The sequence below is a fragment of the Oncorhynchus tshawytscha genome, linkage group LG16 (assembly GCF_018296145.1).
Source record: "Oncorhynchus tshawytscha isolate Ot180627B linkage group LG16, Otsh_v2.0, whole genome shotgun sequence".
In the NCBI taxonomy this organism is placed as follows: Eukaryota; Metazoa; Chordata; class Actinopteri; order Salmoniformes; family Salmonidae; genus Oncorhynchus; species Oncorhynchus tshawytscha.
In genome coordinates, this window is record NC_056444.1 from 42,842,462 (window position 1) to 42,869,181 (window position 26,720).

Genomic DNA, 26,720 nt, shown 5'->3' on the forward strand with positions numbered 1-26,720 from the left:
TAAGGGCAGTCAGGTCTGGGGAGAACCAAGGGCTATATCTGTTCCTGGTTCCAAATTTCTTGAATGGGGCATGTTTATTTAAGATGGTTAGGAAGGCATTTAAAAAAAAATATCCAGGCATCCTCTACTGACGGGATGTGATCAATATCCTTCCAGGATACCCCGGCCAGGTCGATTAGAAAGGCCTGCTCGCTGAAGTGTTTCAGGGAGAGTTTTACAGTGATCATCCATAAGGGTGGCATCCATAAGTCTAAATATTCCTGTTACATTGCACAACCTTCAATGTTATGTCATAATTACGTAACATTCTGGCAAATTAGGCGGCCCAAATTGTTGCATATATTGTTGCATATACCCTGACTCTGCATGCAATGAACGCAGAGAAGTGACACAATTTCACCTGGTTAATATTGCCTGCTAACCTGGATTTCTTTTAGCTAAATATGCAGGTTTAAAAATGTATACTTCTGTGTATTGATTTTAAGAAAGGCATTGATGTTTATGGTTAGGTACATTCGTGCAACGATTGTGCTTTTTTCACAAACGCGCTTTTGTTAAATCATCCCCCGAGAATGCGCTTGTTAAACCACCCGTTTGGCGAAGTAGGCTATGATTCAACAGGCACCGCATCAATTATATGCAACGCAGGACAAGCTAGATAAACTTTTTTTAAATGTCTCAAAAACGAGTACTTTACATGATTCTTGCGTAGGTGGTAAAAGAGGTGAGAGGTGTTTGAGATTTCGGGATTCAGCATATTTTGCAGAGGACGTTTTTCTGGTCAGTGACTCTCTTCATTCATCCAAACCACATCCATGGCTACCATGTTTGTTTGTTGAACATTTCTTCCACAAATCACTGGAGGAACGCAAAGCGTCATCCAATTGATTAAAAATATTGCCGTAAAAGTGATTTTACAACAATGAAAAACGATAGAGCATAATTTAGCTGTATAGTCACACGATATCGTCATATCAGATCTTTAATTATGCAGACATTAAGTACCTTCCTTCTTGAGTCTACTGGAAAGCTTGGTACAACTGCCTCTTGTGCAGCTCAAACCCCACATCTCGAATGGTAAAATCAAGCCTAAACTAATACAAATCATTAGGCTAGATGTAGCAATGTGCAACACGCCAAACATATAGCCAGCATGCTAATGCTAGGCAAATCCAATAGCCCTCTAAACAAAACTGAAACGGACAAATCGCAGCTCGACATTCAGGACTGCCGAGCTCACCCGGCCAGTTAATCAAGCCTTCATATGGCTGGCCCGCTTTGGTCAGTACATTTTCAAACTCCAAAACAGAAAATTAATATTCTTATTTATCCTTCCCAATCTTCCCGTCGGAAGGTGCTTCGACGCCTGCATTGCTTGCTGTTTGGGGTTTTAGGCTGGGTTTCTGTACAGCACTTTGAGATATCAGCTGATGGAAGAAGGGCTATATAAATAAATGTGATTTGATTTGATCAACCAACCAACCGGTTTCCAAGTGGAGGTAAGAATGTCAAAGCCTTCCCTCTGTCTCGAGTGAGCCCCACCACAGTAGGCTGTGTCATGGATACTCACGCCAGACCTATCTCAGTTGAGGAAGCCCATCAATTCAGAAATGAACAGTTCTCCATCTGCTTTTCAGTCTCCTGTCATATTAGACACAGCGATCTCATTACTAGCAAAGAAAGGTTTACGTAGGCCTACACTATGGAGCCACTTGTTTGTAAAGAAGTGAAAATGATTTAGGCTACACAAATCGATGGCTGCAATGTTTATTTGTTACCTTTATGTTTCACTATTTTAACATAGTTGGCAATGACAATATAAGTTACCTTTTATGTTTGTATCATTTTCATTTAGATATAATTTACCACAACATTGATTTTGAGATATGAAGACGTTATTATAAATTAAATGAAACTGTTCCACGAAAATGTGCGTGTGAAAACCATAACTTGCACGCAGATAAGGTGGAAATGGTAAGATAAACAAACTGGCATTCCACATGAGAAAAGGTTGCAGACTCCTTGTGTAGCCTGTTACCCTAAACTTCAGGAGAGTAATTGCAGAATCTGCGAAAGCCAGCAGGAGGAGAATAGTTGGGTCAGGTTACGTTCTTTTTCTTCTGGTTATCTAGATCTCTGGCTCCCTTTGTGGCATTTGTGTCTTATTAAATCGAACAGTAAGCTTAAATATTGCAGCTGGCTCTACGGGGGGCTTGGGCCTGCCCAATATTAGGTTTTATCAGTGGTGTGCCCACCTATGTTATATTTCTGACTGGATCACAAATGATGATGACCGCAATAATCCAATTTACACTTAACACACTCAAAGTATGGAGGTCAGTTCAACATTTTTGCGAAGGTCCTAACTAACCTCTGCTCTCACCCTGATTCTTAACAACCCAGATTTTGTACCAGGATTGTTGGATGCTGGCTTTAACATTTGGCTTGATCAGGGCATAGCTAGACTAAATTATTTATTCGCTTTAGATTTTGTCATTTGAGAAGATGGTTGAGAAATATCAACTCCCAAAGCAGGACATTTTCTGCGTTCTACAAATAAGACATATTTTGAAGAGCACATCCTTGATTGGCAACCCTGATGTGCAGTTGAAGTCAGAAGTTTACATACACCTTAGCCAAATACACTGAAACTCAGTTTCACAATTACTGACATTTAATCCTAGTAAAAATTACCTGTTTTAGGTCAGTTAAGATCACCACTTTATTTTAAGAACGTGAAATGTCAGAATAATAGTAGAGAGAATTATTTATTTCAGCTTTGAACTCTTTCATCACACTCCCAGTGGGTCAGAAGTTTACATACACTCAATTAGTATTTGGTAGCATTGCCTTTAAATTGTTTAACTTGGGTCAAACATTTTTGGTAGCCTTCCACAAGCTTCCCGCAATAAGTTGGGTGAATTTTGGCCCATTCCTCCTGACAGAGCTGGTGTAACTCAAATCAAATTTTATTTGTCACATACACATGGTTAGCAGATGTTAATGCGAGTGTAGCGAAATGCTTGTGCTTCTAGTTCCGACAATGCAGTAATAACCAACAAGTAATCCAGCTAACAATTCCAAAACTACTACCTTATAGACACAAGTGTAAGGGGATAAAGAATATGTACATAAAGATATATGAATGAGTGATGGTACAGAGCGGCATAGGCAAGATACAGTAGACGGTATTGAGTGCAGTATATACATATGAGATGAGTATGTAAACAAAGTGGCATAGTTAAAGTGGCTAGTGATACATGTGTTACATAATGATGCAGTAGATGATAGAGTACAGTATATACATATGAGATGAATAATGTAGGGTATGTAAACATATTAGGTAGCATTGTTTAAAGTGGATAGTGATATATTTTACATAATTTCCCATCAATTCCCATTATTAAAGTGGCTGGAGTTGAGTCAGTGTGTTGGCAGCAGCCACTCAATGTTAGTGGTGGCTATTTAACAGTCTGATGGCCTTGAGATAGAAGCTGTTTTTCAGTCTCTCGGTCCCAGCTTTGATGCACCTGTACTGACCTCGCCTTCTGGATGATAGCGGGGTGAACAGGCAGTGGCTCGGGTGGTTGTTGTCCTTGATGATCTTTATGGCCTTCCTGTGACATCGGGTGGTGTAGGTGTCCTGGAGGGCAGGTAGTTTGCCCCCGGTGATGCGTTGTGCAGACCTCACTACCCTCTGGAGAGCCTTACGGTTGTGGGCGGAGCAGTTGCCGTACCAGGCGGTGATACAGCCCGACAGGATGCTCTCGATTGTGCATCTGTAGAAGTTTGTGAGTGCTTTTGGTGACAGGAGGCTGAAGAAATTCAGCCTGAGGTTGAAGAGGCGCTGCTGCGCCTTCTTCACAATGCTGTCTGTGTGGGTGGACCAATTCAGTTTGTCTGTGATGTGTATGCCGAGGAACTTAAAACTTGCTACCCTCTCCACTACTGTTCCATCAATGTGGATAGTCAGGTAACTGAGTCAGGTTTGTAGGCCTCCTTGCTCGCACAAGCTTTTTCAGTTCTGCCCTCACATTTTCTATAGGATTGGGGTCAGGGATTTGTGATGGCCCCCCCAATACCTTGACTTTGTTGTCCTTAAGCCATTTTGCCACAACTTTGGAAGTATGCTTGGGGTCATTGTCCATTTGGAAGACCCATTTGCGACCAAGCTTTAACTTTCTGACTGATGTCTTGAGATGTTGCTTCAATATATTCACATACTTAATAGATGGCATCAAGAGGGAGGAAATGTAAGTTCAACTCTAAGAGACAGAACGCATCTCCTTCCTGAGCGGTATGATGGCTGTGTGGTCCCATGGTGTTTATACTTGTGTACCATTGTTTGTACAGATGAACGTGGTACCTTCAGGCATTTGGAAATTGCTCCCAAGTATGAATCAGACTTGTGGAGGGCTAACTTTTTTTTCTGAGATCTTGGCTGATTTCTTTTGATTTCCCCATGATGTCAAGCAAAGAGGCACTGAGTTTGAAGGTAGGCCCTGAAATACATCCACAGGTACACCTCCAATCGACTCAAATTATGTCAATTAGCCTTATCAGAAGCTTCTAAAGCATTGACATAATTTTCTGGAATTTTCCAAGCTGTTTAAAGGCACAGTCAACTTAGTGTATGTAAACAATTAACCAGCATGGCTACCACAGCATTCTGCAGCGACACGCCATCCCATCTGGTTTGGGCTTAGTGGGACTATCATTTGTTTTTCAACAGGACAATGACCCAACGCACCATCAGGCTGTTTACACAGCCAACAAGTGCTCAGCATATGTGGAAACTCCTTCAAGACTATTGGAAAATCATTCCAGGTGAAGCTGGTTGAGAGAATGCCAAGAGTGTGCAAAGCTGTCTTCAAGGCAAAGGGTGGCTATGTGAAGAAGCTCAAATATAAACATGTTTGGTTACTTCATGAATCCATGTGTGTTATTTCATAGTTTTGATGTCTTCACTATTATTCTACAATGTACAAAATAGTAAAAATAAAGAAAAGCCCTTGAATGAGTAGGTGTTTGAAAACTTTTGACTGGCATTGGGGTGGAGCTGAGAAAGCCGCAAGGGATCTTGTTCCGGCCATATGCTCCACAGGGAGCGAAGAGGAGAAACATTAGGTAATAAACCAAACCCTTCTTTCTTGGCCTCCCAGTCAAAGCCCTAGCCTGACTAAATGACTTTCCACTCCAAACCCATCACCACAGGTCCCTGCAGGACACATCAAGAGGCATTAGCAGAAAGCAGCCCTCAACCCTCCCCTTCCTGTGGCCAGAGCTAATCTGCTCTTTAGCACTGCTGCTATAGTTACCTCAGTCAATGGCTGCCTTAATAGGACAAAGCCATTTAGGAAGCACATATCAGTAATGTAATCCTGTTGTCTAATGCCCATTGCCTCAGGTATCACTTCTATTGAAGCCTACCAGAGAAACAGGATGGGACCAGTTTGTTTAGTAACATTTGTTTGCCCTTTCCAAGGTATAGAAGAAGCCATTGATTCTTGAACTCAATGCTACTATTCAGCTGTATTTATGAACCTTATCTTAGAGCTAGGTGGTATACTGTATTTTCCTATATACCGGTATTGATGCTTTACATTCTATAACGTTATGTTGGTTAAATGTAATACATCACTTCGGTTTTTATAGTTTATTCCATTTGCTACTTGTCGTCTCTGTCCCTCTCCTCCTGCATGCCACTTCTCCATGTGCTTCCCACACCAAGCCCTAACCCCTATCACTTGCCGTACCGTTCACTCAGTCTGCAACAAGATGGTGACAACAATGCTGATTCATACTATGCTTCTTAATATAAATCCACAAGTGTTCCATAATTACACTATATGCAAACAGACAGTTTGTATATTTTGTTTGTGGAAGTAGATCTTTCTAAATCAGAGAGTAATAGGCGAAGCATGAATATTAAGCTAGCGCTAATTACCTACACTGAACAAAAATATAAAACGCAATAATGTAAACTATTTTACTGAGTTAGAGTTCAGTTCATATAAGAAATCAGTCAATTAAAATAAATAAATGGATCCATGGATTTCACATGACTGGGCAGGGGCACGGCCATGGGCGGGCTGGGCATAGGTCCACCCACTTGGGAGCCAGGCCCAACCAATTGGGAGCTCGGATCAGCCAATGAGAATGAGTTCTCCCCCCAAAAACTGCTTTTATTACAGACAGAAATACTCCTCAGTTTCATCAGCTGTCCAGGTGGCTGGTCTCGCAGATTAAGAAGCCGGATGTGGACGTCCTGGGCTGGCGTGGTTACACGTGGTCTTCAGTTTGCATGTACTGCCAAATTCTCTAAAACGATGTTGGAGGAGACTTATGGTAGAGAAATGAACATTAAATTCTCTGGCAACCGCTCTGGTGGACATTCCTGCAGTAATCATGCCAATTGCACGCTCCCTTCCTGTGTTGTGTGACTAAACTGCACAATTTAGTGGCCTTTTATTGTCCCCGGCACAAGGTGCACCTGTGTAATAATCATGCTGTTTAATCAGCTTCGTGATATGCCACACCTGTCAGGTGGATGATTATCTTGGCAAAGGAGAAATGCGCACTAACAAGGATGTAAGCAAAATGTGCACAAAACTTGAGAGAAATAAGCTTTTTGTGGACATGGAACATTTCTGGGATCTTTAATTTCAGCTCATGAAACATGGGACCAACACTTAATATGTTGCATTTATATTTTTGTTCAGTATACATGAAGTAAAAGAAAGATTACAATTTTAACATCTAATTAGACTAATTAGGGTCCCCTGGGAAACACTGACTAACACTTTGTTTCCTACCCTGTCATTGAAATCCCAAAACCTATATAGTGCTGGTTAGTGGCTTTTTCATTTATTGTCATGTCAAAAAAAAATGTATTCAAAGTGCTGCCCACTAGATTCCACTATAGAATTAGAATAATCATTATATTTCCAACAGTTGGCCGATTAATTAGGCCTAGATTCCTTGCCCACAACATGCAGAACTATGCGGCAGTGTGAAAAGTATAACAAATGAGTGCAGGAAATGCAGAAATTGACAAAAATTCTGCATTTTTTGGGGGGGTTAGATTGAACAGCATAAAACAATCAGAATGGATAAAACCCCATTGAAATCACTTAGAATTCATGTGTTGCCACACTAGGGTCATGAACTAATCAAAGCATATTTCAAACTTTTATTATTCAAAAACACAAAATATTGTAAAACACTATGGAAAATATTGTGATATGATATTTTGGTCATATCGTCCAGCCCTACAACTCATAGAGTAGTCCGTCTAACCAGAACTACTTTTAACATGAGTCTTCAATATTCCCAGGTAAGAAGTTTTAGGTTGTAGTTATTATAGGAATATTTCTCTCTATACCATTTGTAGTTCATATACCTTTGACTATTGGATGTTCTTATAGGCACTTTAGTATTGCCTGTGTAACAGTATAGCTTCCGTCCCTCTCCTCGCCCCTGCCTGGGCTTGAACCAGGAACACATCGACAACAGCCACCCTTGAAGCAGCATTAACTATGCAGAGCAAGGCGAACAACTACTCCAAGTCTCAGAGCGAGTGACATTTGAAACGCAATTAGCGAGCACCCCGCTAACTAGCTAAGCCATTTCACATCGGTTACACCAGCCTAATCTCGGGAGTTGATAGGCTTGAAGTCATAAACAGCTCAATGCTTGAAGCACAGCGAAGAGCTGCTGGCAAAACGCACGAAAGTGCTGTTTGAATGAATGCTTACGAGTCTGCTCGTGCCTACCGTCGCTCAGTCAGACTGCTCTATCAAATAACAGGCTTAATTATAATGATCATCTCGAAAACAAGACGTGTATTCTTTCAGTGAAATACGGAACCGTTCTGTATTTTATCTAACGGGTGGCATCCATATGTCTAAATATTCCTGTTACATTGCACAACCTTCAATGTTATTTTTTTATTTTTTATTTAACCTTTATTTAACTAGGCAAGTCAGTTAAGAACTAATTCTTATTTTCAATGACGGCCTAGGAACAGTGGGTTAACTGCCTGTTCAGGGGCAGAATGACAGATTTGTACCTTGTCAGCTCGGCGGTTTGAACTTGCAACCTTCCGGTTACTAGTCCAACTCTCTAACCACTAGGCTACCCTGCCTAGTGGTAAAATTCTGGCAAATTCGGCAGGCCAAACTGTTGCATATACACTGACTGTGTGTGCAATGAACGCAAGAGAAGTGACACAATTTCACCTGGTTAATATTGCCTGCTAACCTGAATTTCTTTTAGCTAAATATGCAGGTTTAAAAATATATACTTCTGTGTATCGATTTTAAGAAAGGCATTGATGTTTATGGTTAGGTACACGTTGGAGCAACGACAGGCCTTTTTCGCGAATGCGCACCGCATCGATTATATGCAACGCAGGACACGCTAGATAAACTAGTAATATCATCAACCATGTGTAGTTATAACTAGTGATTATGATTGATTGATTGTTTTTTATAAGATAAGTTTAATGCTAGCTAGCAACTTACGTGAATGCAGTAAGAAGCCAAGGTAACAGGCAGGCTCCTCGTGGGGCAGGTGGTTAGAGCGTTGGACCGTGAAGGTTGCCAGATTGAATGCCTGAGCTGACAAGGTAAAAATCTGTCGTTCTGCCCCTGAACAAGGCAGTTAACCCACCGTTCCTAGGCCGTCATTGAAAATAAGAATGTGTTCTTAACGGACTTGCCTAGTTAAATAAAGGTGTTTTAAAAAAAATTACAAATGAAAATCGGCGTCCAAAAATACCGATTTCTGATTGTTATGAAAACTTGAAATCGGCCCCAATTAAATCGGCCACTCCGATTAATCGGTCGACCTCTACTTGAAATGTTTGTACCGGGCAGATGGCAGACAGCGTGTGTGGCGTTGTGTGGGCAAGCGGTTTGCTGATGTCAACGATGTGAACAGAATGCCTCATGGTGGCGTTGGGGTTATGGTAGGCAGGCATAAGCTATGGACAACGAACACGATTGCATTTTATCAATGGCAATTTGAATACACAGAGATACCGTGACGAGCTCCTGAGGCCCATTGTCGTGCCATTCATCCACCGCCGTCACATGATAATACATGGCCCCATGTCGCAAGGATCTGTACACAGTTCATGGAAGCTGAAAATGTCCCAGTTCTTCCATGGCCTGCATACTCACCAGACATGTCACCCATTGAGCATTTTTGGGATGTTCTGAATCGACAGCATGTTCCAGTTCCCGCCAGTATCCAGCCACTTCTCTTCAATGGCTGTGTGAAGTGGGACAGCATTCCACAGGCCACAGCCTGATCAACTTTATGCGAAGGAGATGAGGAAAATGGTGGTCACACCAGATACTGACTGGTTCTGATCCACGCCCATACATTTAAAAAAACTAAGGTATCTGTGACCAACATATCTGTATTCCCAGTCATGTGGCACGACAATGGTGGGACAGCATTCCCAGGCCACAATCAACAGCCTCAGGATCGCGTCACGGTAGCTCTGTGCATTCAAATTGCCATTGATAAAATGCAATCGTGTTATCTTATAGGGCCTAATGAATTTTTAGCAATTTGACTGGTTCCTTATATGAACTGTAAAATCTTTGAAATTGCTGCATGTTGCATTTATAGTTGTGGTGCTAGGCTAGTGCAGTAGTAGTTACAGCACATGGAATAAGTACCTAACTCAGCCTAGCAGACCAGCTCCAAGGACAGAGAAAATCGGTCATTCAACCAATTAAATCCTATCGTGGAAAGGAACATTAGAATATGAGGTGCGCCTCTTACTTTCCCCTCCAGGAGTGTTTGGTGGTGTAGAAACAGGCCAAGTCTTTGTTGTCTTTGATGACATTCATCCTCTGGCAAGATCTGCAATACAGGAGAACAAGGTCAAGGGAGACAGACACAAAGGGATGATGAAATAGGCTTTTTAGAGTCTTGCTTTAGTGTCACTTCAATGAGTACATACAGGTGGCAATGGACGCGAGGCAACGTTAATTTAAGCAAATGGCAGAAAGCATAGACTGGCCTACGGTCTGCAAATTCAACTACGCGTGAAGAGCACAGGTCAATGGGAGGGAGGGATTCGCGTCCTATTGCTATCTAAAGTAGTCATGTGAGTTGGGAGCAGAGAAGAGTCAGCTGGATAACCAAAAGCTTGTTATATTGAGAAGTTACACAGGACCACCCGGACCTTAAAGACATTAATGCACATTATGTCACACACGGTCCAAAAATACTGCCACACACAATTCACACTGTTGGATCATATTCTACACCTCACATCGAAATCCTTGTTGACACTCCCTGTGCTGGCTGGGAGAGTCCTGTGACCGTTGCGTCGCTGGCAAACTCTGTGGCACTAAACAAACTAAACAGTGTTGAACAGAAAATGAGAGTCAAATTGAAAACAGACGGAGGTGATACTCTCTGACTGATAGATACGGTCTCAACAGCAGTCACAGCAACAAACAAAACAAAAAGCAGCCTTTGAGCCAATCAGGTCAGCATACAAAAAGAATGTGTTGGTCATCTTCACAAAACAATGAAGCCGGACACCATTGCCACGTTGCATGCACAAGCGTGCTGCTTTTTGTTTTGTTTGTTGCTGTGACTGCTGTTGAGACAGTATCTATCAGTCAGAGAGTATCAACTCTGTCTGTTGCATGTCATTCAATCATTTCATCCCAACTGCTCATGCACGTCAACGGACTTCTGCGTAGTCAGGCTCTAAAAAAATTACTTGGTTCTATTTGAGATGCTTGACGCTCTGAAAGTGCCACCTCTCCCATCTACTAATTGGTTTTCACAGGCATACTAACCCACATGGGTGATTGAAAGATGAGCGAGGAGAGATTAATCAAAGAAAACATGGGAAACCTAGTTAGTTATCTGTGGATTAATTGTTGGGAGTATAGAGAACACACGATTTTGTATGACTAAAATGGGTGAAAATTCTACAAAGATCCAGCTAAAAAGATATACTTCAGTACTTGTGTTGAGAATACTAGACCTATGTGGATTGTAACTAAGCTATCATGCACACACCACCGAAATCACAGAAAGTCACTCGATAAAAAACAGCAACTAGTAGTAACTAGTAAACAGACAGACAGAGACCAACAGACAAACAAATAGTACAGTACAGTAAGACAGTAGCAGTAGACTAGTAGTAAATTGTGCCCAGAGAGCAGTAGTAACCTCTCACTCTTGGTTGCTGCGCTGTCAGTGTTATACAGAGGGAACCTGTTTCAGCCCTCTGCCCAGATAACCTGGAAATAAATGACTGCTCTTTTTCTTCCTCTCCGTGTCAGCCTGCAGCAAGGGGCAGCGAAATAAGTCAAGTTTGCCCCCAAGAGATAAGTTGAATCCTTCTTAAATGGTAAGATTAAATCAGAGGAGAAGTATATCATACAAAGTTCCAAGGCAACATATATGATGGGTGCTCTTCACTCTGAATCACCACTAACACATACTGTAACAAATCAGACAGGAGCTAGCTGACCAATCCTTAAGTTAGTCATCAATCTTCCTCTGAAAGAGAACCAGAGTTAAAACCATTAAGCCAAAAACATTTCTGAATCTGAGCACATTTTTTTAATGCATCAAACCCTTCCCCCTAATGAATTTAATCAAGCGCACACAGGTGGAATTTAACAATAGGGACCTACGTTTGCAATGGGCATTGAGGTTACCACGTGCTCTGCACTCCTCTCAAAGGCCATGCAGTTTAATTCTGTAACTGTGATGAGGGGTATAAAAAGCCAGCCCAGATTCCCGGATGTAGTCATGTGAGATGGCCCTTCCCAGCTTTTCCTGTGGATTAAGCTTGGACGATATATAATTTACACCATATACCCTCACAGTGGCTGCGGGCTACACCACTGCTTAGAACTATAAGAAATCTAAGATGCATCAAATAAAAGATATCCAGCTCAGGGCTCCATCTATGAATTTGGTTCACTAACTTACTAGCTAAGTGGCTAGATGTCAAGATCAAGCTTCATGGTTACAGCAGACATTCAATCCCCTCCTAGAGAGAGAGCGAGAGTGAGCAAGTATGTCAAGAGTATATGGACACCTGCTCATCGAACATCTCATTCCAAAATCATGGCCATTAGTATGGAGTTGGTCCCCCATTTGCTGAAATAACAACCTCTCCTCTTCTGGAAAGGCTTTCCACTAGATGTTGGAACATTGCTACGGGGACTTGCTTCCATTCAGCCACAAGAGCATTAGTGAAGTTAGGCACTGATGTTGAGCGATTAGGCCTGGCTCGTAGTCTGTATTCCTATTCATCCAAAACCATTTCTGTATGGACCTCCGTTGAGCACGGGGACATTGTCATGCTGAAACAGGATAGGTCCTTCCCCAAACTGTTGCCACAAAGTTGGAAGCACAGAATCGTCTAGAATGTCATTGTATCCTGTAGCGTTAAGATTTCCCTTCACTGGAACTAAGGGGCCTAGCCAGAACCATGAAAAACAGCCCCAGACCATTATTCCTCCTGCAAACTTTACAGTTGGCACTATGCATTGGGGCAGGTAGCATTCTACTGGAATCCACCAAACCCAGATTTGTCTATCAGACTGCCAGATGGTGAAGCGTGATTTAGCACTCCAGAGAATGTGTTTCCACTGATCCAGGATCCAATGGCAGCGAGCTTTACACCACTCAAGCCGACGCTTGGCATTGCACATGGTGATCTTAGGCTCGTGTGCGGCTGCTCTGCCATGGAAACCTATTTCATGAAGCTCCCAAAGAAACAGTTCTTATGCTGACGTTGCTTCCACAGGGAGTTTGGAACTCGGTTTTCAGTTTTGCAACAGAGGACAGACAATTTTTTACACGCTACTCGCTTCAGCACTCACCGGTCCCATTCTCTGAGTTTGTGTGGCCTACCACTTTGTGGCTGAGCCATTGTTGCTCCTAGACATTAACACTTCACAATAACAACACTTACAGTTGACCGGGGCAGCTCTAGCAGGGCAGGAATGTAATAAACTGACTTATTGGCAAGGTTGCAGGCTATGACGGTGCCACGTTGAAAGTCACAAGCTCTTCAGTAAGGCCATTCTACTGCCGATGTTTGTCTATGGAGATGGTGAAATAGCCGAATCCACAAATTTGAAGGGGTGTTAACATACTTGTGTGATAGATATAGCACCCCTTGTGGGCACATTCGGTAATACCTTATTTTTCTGGATCAGAAAGCGGCTTTGGTGGTAGGTGTCGCAATGAATACATTTTCTACATACTTTATATCTGATCAGTCGTTTGTTTACACTGAAAGTATTTTTTTCTAACCCCCCCCCCCAAAAAAATAGTACTTCAATTTGCCAAGGGAGGATACAAACACAATCAACAAGGCAGAGCAGCAAATGGATCCTACGCTGCCTCATACGACCTGTGAGGCAGTGTATGGTTTTTCCAAGCAGTGAGTGCACAGTGATGACTCCGCAGAGCCTCTCTGAACGCTGAGTGACTGTGTAACCTGCCTTCATGTGACATTTGAATGTGCAATAACACAAAATGATTGGAGTTCTGCACAAGATTGAATGATAAATGCAAATGCTGCAGATATAACAAATGATGTAAGTTATGGGAATAAAGAGTCAAATCTTACAACTTTTAATTGTTTTTGTCTGAAAGGAAGACAGTCAGCAAGCCAGGACCCTGGTGTAACAAAACTTCTCCCCATGTCTTGATCCTCACTTGCTAGATTTGTCTTACAAACAGAGCTTTCCTGGATGGCACATGGAACGGTTTGAAACAAAACTTGAACTTTGGGGAAATTCTCAGATAAGCCCAGATCAAAGGGGAAAATACATGCATATAAATGACTGATGATAGCTAACATAATAACACTGTTACCGATGACAAAAAGCCTGGCTTTACACACTTGAGGTTTGAGAACTATGTGCCTCAACATTTCCACTGGGGTTCTTTCAATATTAGCAGTTGGGAATGATGCAGCAACTGTTAACTTTAGGGAAAAGGGTATTGTGATCCTTGTTCACCACAGTTGCATAGCATCCATGCAATCAATGACTAGGCCTAATGGATCTCAGCCTTTGTTGTGGATATAAGCTTATGTGTCTGATTTACTGAAAATGGTGCTAGTGAGAATCAAGACAAGGCTACCTTTAATCTTGGATAACGGATGGATGTAGCTAACCTTCTTTTGGTCTACAACAAATTTGATATTGACAGATATTGTTCTCCAAATTCATTGTTGCCACTAACTTACAAGGACGCAAAATCACCTACACAACGTTACTGATAACGCAGAAGCAAAATAATGTAGTAGCTAGAAGTAGAAAAAAACAATGCATGACAGCCACAACCAAGTGAGGTCAGCCTGAGAATGTAGATGCTGCTATCAAATTCAACGTTTGATTACTAAATGCATTTCATTGTACATATCACACAGGTCATGACCAAAACAACAAACACCTTGCCAGACGTAGCTGAGTTTACGCAACTCTACGATATAACGTTACATCTCGATGGAAGATATCCAAATGACATGGATCCAAGTTAAACTAACGTAGAGTTATGCTAGACGTTGACAACTTCCGTTAGAAAAACTAGTTAGATGCTTTCGTAGACACAATGAAAGATAATGTATATATGGGTGTCTAATTTGATAAATAACTGCTGACTCACTTTAACCACACCCCGTTTGCCAGTCGCGGTGTATTTGTCTTTGCTTTGGTAACGTTAGCAAGCTAAAGGCTAGTAGGGCCACATTCAAGTGCAGCTCTAGCTGGCCAAGTTGGAAGGATACAGGATAGAGACGAGACCTAGTAAAGACGGAAGCCGAAATGGCCATTTCAGTGATACACATTGTAAATATCTCATGACAAGCGACGCCTACAACTGTCGCAATGGTTTTATTTTTATCAACACACACTTCAACTGGATGTGCTTTTCACCAAAGAGGGAAGCTAGCAAACTGTATACAGTAGGTCAGCCATGCTTAGCAAGGGTTCTGTGTAATTTACACGGAGGTGCAGTCGCAGATTAATTTACCTGTTTGTTCGCGACCAGATTTGATTATTTTCCGAACCTCAACCCCCGACACTCCCAGATGCGTGGCTGTTGTGTTTCTGTTTTGCCAACCCGATGATGTTGCTGTTCAATTGCGCTTTCAATGCTTAGGATGCTGCCATATTCCTGACAGGCGAAAGCGCACGCGCGAAACCTAGGTTTTGATTAATGCCGCTAAAGTCAGAAGTGACTATTCATAGCAGTTTAGGGCAATTAACGTAGCAGGTTAGGATAATTCGGTCAAGGCTTGGAAAAGAGTTCGGGTTATATGCACCTTTTTGACGTCACGTTAACATTCGCGGCATCCCTTCTAGACATGACCAGAAACCTGCCTGTCATGAGTGTGTCAGCTGATGTGTCAGCTGATTGGTTTGTTGGCTATAAGCCCAGATCTAGGATCAGCATCATACCAAAGAGTGTAATATCGCGTTCAAAACAATTGGGAACTCGGAAATCTCTGACTTCAGTGCGTTCAACGCAACTGGGAACTCGAAAAACGGTCGTCCAACTCCGGTTTTCCGGCTTGCTGCCCGAAGCTCACCAACGTCATGATTTGACGTCGTTTTTCCCGAGTTCCCGTTTGTCTTGAAAGCACCATCTTTCTAGAGCGCCGACTTTCAGGCCTGAAGATAAATGACGTCATGATTTGACCTCGTATTTTTGGGGAGTTCACAGTTGTCTTGAATGCACCGTAAGCCTTTTGTATTGAGAGCAATACATATACTGAACAAAAATATAAACGCAACATGCAACAATTTCAAGATGTTACTGAGTTACAGGTCATATGATGAATTCAGTCATTTGAAATAAATTCATTAGGCCCTAATATATGGATTTCACATGACTGGGAATACAGATGCATATGTTGGTTAAAGATACTGTTAAAAAAAATGATGGTCCTCAGGATCTCATCATAGTATTTTTGTGCATTCAAATTGCTATCGATAAATGATGTTCGTTGTCCGTAGCTGATGCCTGCCCATACCATAACCCCACCGCCACCATCGGGTACTCTTTTCACAACGTTGACATCAGCAAACCGCTGACCCACACAATGCCATACACATGGTCTGTGGTTGTGAGGCTGGTTGGATGTACTTCCAAATTCTCTAAAATTACATTAGAGGCGGTAGAGAAATGAACATTAAATTCTCTGGCAACAGCTCTGGTGGACATACCTGCAGTCAGTATGCCAATTGCCCGCTCGCTCAAAACTTGAGACATCTGTGGCAAAGTGTTGTGTGATAAAGCTGCATATTTTAGAGTGGCCTTTTATTTTTCCCAGCACAAGGTGCACCTGTGTAATGATCATGCCGTTTAATCAGCTTCTTGATATGCCACACCTGTCAGGTGGATGGATTATCTTGGCAAAAGACAAATGCTCACTAACAGGGATGTAAACAAATTTGTGCACAAAATTTGAGATAAATATTTTTTTTGCATATGGAACACAATATTGCATATGGAACATTTCAGGATCTTTTATTTCAGCTCATGAAACATGGGACCAACACTTTACATGTTGCATTTATATTTTTGTTCACTGTATAACTGACCTTAAATTCGCAAATAAACAGTAAACCCAAAGAATTAGCAGAAAGACGCCTTCCAAATTAAAACGGTACATCACTTTTCCTCTCTACCCGACCACCATATAATCTACAAATTACTTTTAATTAAATCATTTTAAACATACGGTACATTTTGGTACATTCACTCCCTGTCATGGTTTTCTCACAATTTCTGAGAATCAGTATAGTAATCACATGCAGGCAGTGGTTTCATCTGTTATTTCTAAAGGGGAATAAAACACAAAATAGGTAAATACATGAAAAGAGACCGAATGGGACAATTTTTTTGCTTTTGTTGTTGTCCTCTGACAACAAAATAAACTGCAAACTTTGAACTGGTGCAAAATAAATTAAGTCTTGCCCACTACTGTTTTCATTCCTGAAACGGTAAAATGTATTTAATCAAGAGTGTTGTAGCGCCCTCTATAGACAGCATCTTGACCCTTCCGCTCAAAGTAGTAACGACAGGATCCACTCTATGTTGTCACAGGTAAAGGTCTAACACACATACAGGCTAGGATTGATGCCATTTATTTACACATGAGTGTGCTATTTAAGATGCAATTGTATCTACTACCTGAAAATGTAATACAGATATGAAATAAGTTGAACCCTCCATCACCTCCCTACTCTATTACAGTACACTCTGATAGAGACCTAATTTGACTTACATATGGCGCAACAAATCTATGTCTTGATCACAAGAACGTCCTCCACAAATGTGCACTCCCAGAACATAGATAAAGAATACAAAAACAGTTAAGTACCATGAAACAATAAAATGACATTTGTCTAGTTTTGACCTCAGTTTGTAGAACTCATGTCAGTCACACTAACAGCCTTGTCAAACCAAATAGCTAGAGATAGCAAACCAAAAGTTTCTAGAATTGTGTCATGTGACAGACTCAGTGTAGTCAATCAAAGTACAGTTGGTCTGTAGTTCACCAAATGTAGTTCTCTAAACAATACAACACAATTCAGCAGTGACCTGCCAGCCAGCTCCTCAAACCGAGACTAGTGTCACCTGGGTCCCATACCATAAAGTGTGATAACTCACCTTGCTTGAATGTAGATGGGAAACATCTTGGCTTCTGTAACTGAGTGGCAGAGTGATGTTGAGAGTGGGACAGGGACACTGAGTGGTCACGTTATGAAGCATCTGATTCAGGGGCCTACCAGTAACCTTGCGCTGCCCATTAGCTAAATAGAATTATAGATAGACACAAGAGGAAAGGGGAGCATTTGGCTTCTATAGGATCCTGCAGAAACAAAATGTACATTGATATCTACAGACTTCAAAGAAAAGAGGCAAGGAGGGAGGCCGAATTAACTTTGACAAACTTTTTATTTTGTTCACATGGAGTCAAATGGGAATGAAAGAACACACGTTGTTCTATTTATATAGCAAATGAATTATTTAGCATCAGATAAACAACTGATAAGGATTTTCCAATCTGCAACAAAAAGTTCATCTCAGGGGCCTGTAAAAGGGTCACATATCACAGAATTAGCTGTGGTTGATAAAATACCTTCAATGTGCTTCTCTGAGCCATTTAGAAAAATAGGGCAGCACAATATGCGTACACACATCATGAGGTCAACATGTCATGTAATAGGCCTAATGTACACTATTTTTATTTACCCTAATGTATTGTCATGAACATTTCATCCTTGAATAATTAATTACACAAATTCAATGACAAAGTTTTATAAAGACCCTCAATGAAGATAAAGGAGGTCATGTTCTTTTGTTTTAAGTTAATGTTTGTTTTTTTGTTATTGGTAATGAAAATATATCGTATAAAGCAGTATATATTACTCGCAAATTGTGTAACGATTCTCGTTGGTGGAAGGAGAGGAGGACCAAAATGCAGCATGGTAAGTGTTCATCATATTTTAATAGAAAAACTGAACACTACACAAAATAACAACAAAGAGAAAACAAAACAGTTCTGCCAGGTGAACCAGACACTAAACAGAAATTAAACACCAACAACCAAAATGGGGAAAACAGGCTACCTAAGTATGATTCTCAATCAGAGACAACGAACGACACCTGCCTCTGATTGAGAACCATACTAGGCCAAACACATAGAAATATAACAACATAGAAAAAAGAACATAGACTACCCACCCCAACTCACGCCCTGACCAACCTAACACAAAGACATAAAAAAGAAACTAAGGTCAGAACGAGACAAATTGCTCATACTGTATATACAGAAACATAGTGTAGTATTTCTTTCTGATTAAAAAAAGAAGAAGAAATCTAGAGAAAGAGTCAAAAATAATAACATCTGACATTAAATCTGATTGAATGTGATGCATCCTATAACTAAGTAACATGTGGCATCATCACCTAGCTCAACCCCCATACACATTGACTTAGTTGCTGAGACATAAAGACACTGATTACACTGGTTCCTGGACCTCCTGACTGACAGTTGGCCTGACCAATCTGTCTTCAACTCTCATTAAATTGCACTGGCATAAATACTCAGCATACACTACATTACTGTCTGGTCTACTCATACCTGCTCCCCAATCCTTACTCCTGACCCACCTGAACTGACCAGGAAAAACTCCAGGCCTTCATTATTAAAGGAGATACACTTCACAGAGCTCAAAAGGTAAGGAATACAGTTAAGGGCTTACTTGGTACATCTATTTCATCATACCCATCTAGTGTGGTGGTTGACAGGAAAAAAATTAAACAGCTGATGTTGCCAATAATTTTGCAGATTTTTTTTTACAAAGAAAATGTATTTACTGAGTGATAATGTAAACACCCATTCTTCCAAACATGCTATTGTCCAATGGATAGATTATCATAATATGAGCAAAAAAAACAGATATTTTAATCTACAAATGGTGTCAGTAGAGGAGGTGTTAAACCTATTGAAGTCATTACCCGATGGTAAATCTACAGGTTATGATCTTATGGACAATTTTTTTACTTCGCTATGCTGCTCCCCAGATTACAGCTCCACTGAAATACATATTTAATTGGTCACTGGAAAAGGGAACATTTGCAAATGTATGGAAGCATGCTAAACTGTCCAATCCCAAAAGACAGCAAAAAAAATTACTCCTGCCAATAATTGACCAAATAGTCTACTCCCTTCACTCAGTCAGATATTGGAAGGTAATTGTGAGAAGACAAATATGGGAGTACATGGAAAATAATGATCTGATTTACAGCCCATCAGCATGCTTATCGCAAAAAAAACATTCCACTATCACTGCATTGGTTGACATGACTGACCAGTGGCTCAATGCTATGGATAATGGCAAGTTTGTACTATTTTTAGATTTTAGTGCAGCATTTGATTTAGTGGATCATGAAATAATTTTGACAAAATGATTGCATTATGGGTTTAAGGAGGCAGCATTGAGTTGGGTACAGTCATATCAAACAGACAGGAAACAGTCCACCTTATCAATGGGTCATTTTCTTTCCCTCCTGCTTTAAACTGTGGAATACCGCAAGGCTGCCTTGGGCCACTTCTTTACATAATATATACCAACGACCTTCCTTATGCCTTATCTGAAACTCAAGATACTATATTTGCAGATGATACTACAATTTTCGACAGCAAGACAATCGGTTCAATAGGTACAGCAAGCTCTACAAGTAGATCTGGGAAATATCAGGGAGTGGGTTTGCCAGAAGAAATTAGTTTTGAACACCAAGAAAACCGGGGTTATGTTGTTCTGTTCCGCCAGGAAAAGGCCAACACAGCATAGGATACAACTAGGTATGTGGGGAGTACAAATTGAGGAATTGGCAGAATGTCACATTCATCATAACAAGGAGACCAAGGGGCAGCGTGATAAGAATACATTCTTCTTTAATGAAAGAGAACCACTGAACAAAGTATACAAAACGACCGTGACGCTATAAAACACGTGTGCTGACAGGCAACTACACAGACAATAACCCACAAAACCAAAATTGCAACCTAAATAGGATCCCCAATCAGAGACAATGATAAACAGCTGTCTCTGATTGGGAACCAATTCAGGCCACCATAGACCTACATATACCTAGACATACCAAAACCCCATCGAATACAAAAAAACCTAGACAAGAAAAACACACATACCACCCTCGTCACACCCTGACCTAACCAAAATAATAAAGAAAACAAAGATGACTAAGGTCAGGGCGTGACACAGAAACCAAGCTACTAGGAATGCAGCTAGACAACTGCCTATCATGGTCATCTCAAATTACTCATCTATGTAAAAAATATATATATATAAAACTGCATGCATTTTCATAAGGATAGCTAAATATTTCCCGGGAAAGATTCTTAAGTAAACAGCCCAAGCTTTATTTGAGAGTCAGGTGAACTACTGTTCTGTGGTCTGGAGAAATGCATCAAAGTTAAATTAGGAGGCTGCAGATTGCACAGAACAAAGCAGCAAGGATTGTTATAAGGTGGAGATATGGTTCTTCTGTTGTAGTCATGCTCAATACTCTTGGTTGGTCATCAGTCAACAAGATAATTGAAAAAAACATGAATATTATTCAATCATAAAGTATCTGTTATGAATAATGAATGTTATATAAGCATATACAGTGGTGGAAAAAGTACTCAATTGTCATACTTGAGTCAAATTAAAGATGCCTTAATAGAAAATGACTCAAGGAAAAGTGAAAGTCACCTAGTAAAATGTTACTTGAGTAAAAGTATACAAGTATTTATATTAAACTATCCAGATGGCACATTTTTCTTGTTTTTTATTGGCAGATAGCCAGGGGCTCACTCCAATACTCAGACAATTTACAAACAAAGCATTTGTGTTTAGTGAGTCCGCCAGATCAGAGCCAGTAGGGATGACCAGGGATGTTCTCTCTAAGTGTGTGAATTGGGCCATTTTCCTGTCAAAATGTAACAAGTACTTTTGGGTTTCAGGGAAAATGTATGGAGTAAAAAGTACATTATTTTCTTTAGGAATGGCAAAAATATGAAGAGTAAAATACAGATACCCCCAAAAAACTACTTAAGTAGGACATTAAAGTTTCTTAACTAAAGTACTTTACACCACTGCAAACTCTATTCACAACAATATTCAGTTGGTAAGAGACAGACATTCAGTAAATACTAGAAATACTGTCCACCATCAATGTGTTATCCAGACAGAAAAGAGAAATGGGAAAAATAACATTTTGAGTTAGAGCAATAAAGACATTTAATCATTTATCTGAGCAAACCAGAAACATATAAATTCAAACAGTAGTTTAGAATCATTTGAATACAATAAATTGGAAGGTTGTGCGGGACTATGGTAGATGAAGGAATCAATCTATCTTTTCAGACTTAAAGTATTTGTGGTCAATACGTCAGTGTATTATACTGTATGTGAAAATGTGATCTTATTATAAATTGTATTTTAATGTTTAAGGACTCTTGGAAGATTAGTCCAAATGGGGACTAAAAGAGATCCTAATAAAATCAAACATGGTTAGAAAAAAAAGAAAACACCTGTCCAACACAAGCATTTCGCTACAATGTGTATGTGACCAATACAATTTTATTTGATTTTGATCTCCCCGTCATCTTCACAGCTCCTCCTCCTGAGTGAGCCTCCTATTTTGCAGCTGCAGTTCCCTTCCTGGTCAGCGGCGGGTAGCAATGAGCTGGTAGTGGCGCGGCACATTAGCGAAGCTGCTGAACTCTGGGCTTAGGTTAATGTTGTCAGGTCCTCCAGGGCAGGAGAAGGAGAAACGCTGCAGCAGAGATACAAGGAACAGAAAGATCTCCATACGAGCCAGAGACTCCCCCACACAGGCACGCTTACCTGCAGAGAAGGCCAAGAAGGCGGGGTTCTTCTGGAAGTTTCCGTTCTGATCCAGAAAGTGATCAGGGTTGAAGGTTGTGGGCGTGACCCAGTGGGCCTGGTCTCTTAGAACAGAGTGAATCATGGGAATTATCACGGTGCCCTGAGGGATATTGTACCCTCGAAATGAGATATTCTTGGTGGCATAGTACGGGATGTTGAACGGGACGATGTCCAGGAAGCGCTGCACCTCATGGATGACAGCGTCTGTGAAGGGAAGGGACTTCCTGTCCTCCATCTGGGGAATGCGTTGTCGTCCAATGACTGTGTCAATCTCCTGCTGCATGTGCACCTGAATGTTGGGGAATTTGATGAGCACTATGAGGGCGTATCTGAGAGTGGTGCTGGTGGTCTCTGTTCCTGCCAGATAGAGGTTCAAGACTGTGGACACCAGGTTCTCATAATGGAACTCAGAGGAGGACACATCCTTCTCCTGGTTGAGTTTGGTAAGGAAGCAGTCTATGAAGTCTCTAGGGTTACCTGGGTCCATGGTTTCCTGGTGCTCATGGATCTTTTTCATCACAAAACCTCTCAGCTCGTCCACCTGGCCGAACACAACTTGCTGCCGACCAGGCAGGCGTTCCATCAGCCAGGGGAAGATGTTGTAGAGCTGTCCCCAGCGGGAGCTTCCAAAGCGCAGTATGGCTGAGAGGATGTTGAGCGAGTGCAGGAAGTTGTCATCCTCGTAGCCGAAGCGCTGGCCGAACACCAGGGAGCAGATGACGTTGGACACTGTGTGACTCAGGAAAGGGTGGAGGTCAAAGGGCACAGCTTTAGTGCCGTCTAGACTGTCTATGAGATGTTGGCTCTCCTCCTGTATCTACTCTTCCATTCTCTTACGGCCCATCCCAAAGTCTCTCAGTGTGGTCAGGGTGAAACGACGCAGCTTGCGCCAACGCTCCCCGTTACTGATGGCCAGGCCATATCCCCTGGTAGCTCAGACCAGAAAGGGGACGGGAGCTCGTCCTATGAAGTCCTCAGCCTGGTCCACCAGAGCCTCCTTGACCGCCTCCTTGACCTCACCAGAGCCTCCTTGACCACCAGCACCACAGCCCGCTGGCGCCCCAAATACACTGTCATCACTGGCCCATTCACACCACTCCACTTGGTGAGCGTCTTGAAGGGGGCCTGTTTGTCCATCTGAAGCAGGTTGCCTAGCAGCGGCAGAGCGTGGGGTCCGGGGGGTAGACGGATATGTCTCTGTCTCCTCAGCAACCACAGTAGAACCAACACCAGGCCGCCCAACACCACGCTACTACACATCTCCATTACTCCGGCAGGCAAAACAAAAACGTGGCTTCTTCTTCTTCTGTATTCTTTTTTAATCCACCTCTTTTATCTACACCTCTCTTTAGTGTTTTCCTTCTCTCAGTGCAGCAGTGGCTGTCTGTCACTGTTGCATGCCTGACTGTGTGTGTGTGTTGAAGATGTTTGCAGAGATAAGGGGGTGTGTTGAAACTTGTCTGGGACAGAGGTAAACAACAGGTCAAATGATTGGCTGCTGTCATACCTCTCCTTGTTTGGGCGGTGTTCGGTGGTCGACGTCATCGGTCTTCTAGCCATCGCTGATCCATTTTTCATTTTCCTTTTGTTTTGTCTCATTTTCCCATACACCTGGTTCTCATTTCCCTCCTTATGTGTTGTGTATTTAACCCTCTGTTCGCCCCATGTCTTTGTGTGGTATTGTTTATTGTAGTGCTTGTGCACATTTTGTTTGACTGGTGCGCGTCGGGTTATTGTGCCCATATTTGGTATGCCGTTGGTTTTACTATTAAACTGCTCCGGCTATTATCAAGTTCTGCTCTCCTGCATCTGACTTCTCTGCCACCAGATACGCACCCCTTACAGCTGCTGACATCACAATCACATGACTGCACCTTGACCCCCAACCAATTTATGCTTCTCAGGCCAATGTAAACAAGGCAGATGACAGTGCAGAAAACCAATAGAGTGGAAAGGACTGATATCTAATACTGTGTCTGTCTAGGTTTTAAAGCGTTATTTTTATTAAACGGAATACAACAAGGATAATAACTAGACAACCATAAACTGAGGACGATGTACATGACAATATTCTGTGGCGTACAGCTGGTCAGCCACCAGGGAGAGACTAGTCGATGCCTGGTGACAGAAGGAGTGTACATCACGAGGTGACGACACCATCTGCTGGATGTGCCAGGTCTCGATGGGCTCTCAGGCCAGGACAAATTGGGGCTGATTGGGAGATGGTGAGTAATCAAGGGCTGATTGCTCACCAGCTGTGCAAGTCCCATAAAGCTGCCAGAAGGGGGGGGAGAGAAAGGACTCCTGTAGGGTTGGGGATGGTTGCAGAGATATGAGGAGGGATTTGAGTTTGTGTGCCCGACAGGCTACAGCAAGGCCCAGAAGACGGTATCCCGGAGAGGGTCTCATGGGAAAGACCTATCCTTTTCTTTTTGATTTATTATTTAAATAAACACCCTTGAAACCAAGCTAATCCTACTGTCCGTGTCTGATCTGTGTAACCATCTTGACCAAACCCCCTGGTCAGCCACAATTCAAAAAGACATACACATATACAGCACATTTTGACAATACAAATCAAATTGTATTAGTCACATGCGCCGAATACAGACCTTACAGTGAAATGCTTACCTACGAGCAGTGAAATGCTTACCTAAAAGTAACACGTAAATAAAGAGCAGCAGTAAAATAACAATAGCTCGACTATACACGGGGGTACATGTACAGAGTCAATGTGCGGGGGCACTGGTTAGTTGAGGTAATATGTACATGTAGGTAGAGTTATTAAAGTGACTATGCGTAGATGATAACAGAAAGCAGCGGTATAAAAGGGTGGGGGCAATGCAAGTAGTCTGGGTAGCCGTTTGATTAGATGTCCTATGGCTTGGGGGTAGAAGATGTTTAGAAGCCTCTTGGACATAGACTTGGTGCTCCGGTACCGCTTGCCATGCATTAGCAGAGAGAACAGTCTATGACTAGGGTGGCTGGAGTCTTTGACAATTTTTAGGGCCTTCCTCTGACACCGCCTGGTATAGAGGTCCTGGATGGCAGGAAGCTTGGCCCCAGTTATGTACTGGGCCGTTCACACTACCCTCTGTAGTGCCTTTCGGTCGGAGGCCGAGCAGTTGCCATACCAGGCAGTGATATAACGAGTCAGGATGCTCTCTGGTGCAGCTGTAGAACCTTTTGAGGATCTGAGGGCCCATACCAAATCTTTTCAGTCTCCTGTGGCGGAATAGATTTTGTCTTGCCATCTTCACGACTGTGTTGGTGTGCTTGGACCATGTTAGTTTGTTGGACACCAAGGAACTTGAAGCTCTCAACCTGCTCCACTACAGCTTCGTCGATGAGAATGGGGGCATGCTCGGTCCTCTTTTTCCTGTAGTCCACAATCATCTTCTTTATCTTGATCACGTTGAGGGAGAGGTTGTTGTTCTGGCCCCACACAGCCAGGTCTCTGACCTCCTCCATATAGGCTGTCTCGTCATTGATCAGGCCTAGCACTGTTGTGTCATTGGCTAACGTAATGATGGTGTTAGGGTCATGCCTGGCCGTGCAGTGAACAGGGAGTACAAGGAGTGAACAGGGAGTACAGGAGGAGACTGAGCAGGCACCCCTAAGGAGCCCCTGTGCTGAGGATCAGCGTGGCGGATGTGTTGTCACCTACCCTTACCACCTGGGGGTGGCTGTCAGGAAGTCATGGCGGGTATCTGTATGGCTTGTTTTTGTGGCTGAGCTCTGCCTAATCGCCCAACATTAGTCCCCGCCCTCACTAAGTCCCCACAGCAATGTTCCATCTAGTGAATGCCTTCCCAGGAGAGTGGAGGCTGTTACAGCAGCAAAGAGGGGACCAACTCCATATTAATGCCCATGATTTTGGAATGAGATGTTCGATGAGTGGGTATCCATGTACTTTTGGTCATGTAGCGTATTATAAAATAGGATTGGTGGAGTTAAAGTCGGAAGTTTACATACACTTAGGTTGGAGTCATTAAAACCAGTTTTTTTTTTTTTTTTTTGGACCCCTTTTTCTCCCCAATTTCGTGGTATCCAATTGTTTAGTAGCTACTATCTTGTCTCATCGCTACAACTCCCGTACGGGCTCGGGAGAGACGAAGGTAGAAAGTCATGCGTCCTCCGATACCCAACCAAGCCGCACTGCTTCTTAACACAGTGCCATCCAACCTGGAAGCCAGCCGCACCAATGTGTCGGAGGAAACACTGTGCACCTGGCAA

At 42.2% G+C, this 26,720-nt stretch overlaps 1 protein-coding gene and 1 pseudogene across 6 annotated transcripts in view; both read right to left on the bottom strand.

The window, feature by feature from the left end:
• The window catches only part of LOC112215702 (dnaJ homolog subfamily C member 13), a 62,560-nt gene extending 47,153 nt beyond the window's left edge, over nucleotides 1-15,407 (bottom strand). For 4 of the 6 annotated variants that reach the window (XM_042299182.1, XM_042299181.1, XM_024374985.1 and 1 more), the window contains exons 1-2: nucleotides 15,338-15,407; nucleotides 9,799-9,879 (exon numbers count right to left, since the gene is read on the bottom strand). In XM_042299182.1, coding sequence (XP_042155116.1) covers nucleotides 9,799-9,879; nucleotides 15,338-15,402 — 146 coding nt within the window. In that variant the 5' untranslated portion in view covers nucleotides 15,403-15,407. The other 2 variants (XM_042299183.1, XM_042299184.1) reach the window with 2 other exon arrangements.
• Nucleotides 15,408-22,098: 6,691 nt separating this feature from the next.
• Nucleotides 22,099-24,266, bottom strand: LOC112215703 (annotated as a pseudogene).
• Between the last annotated feature and the right edge of the window lie 2,454 nt (nucleotides 24,267-26,720).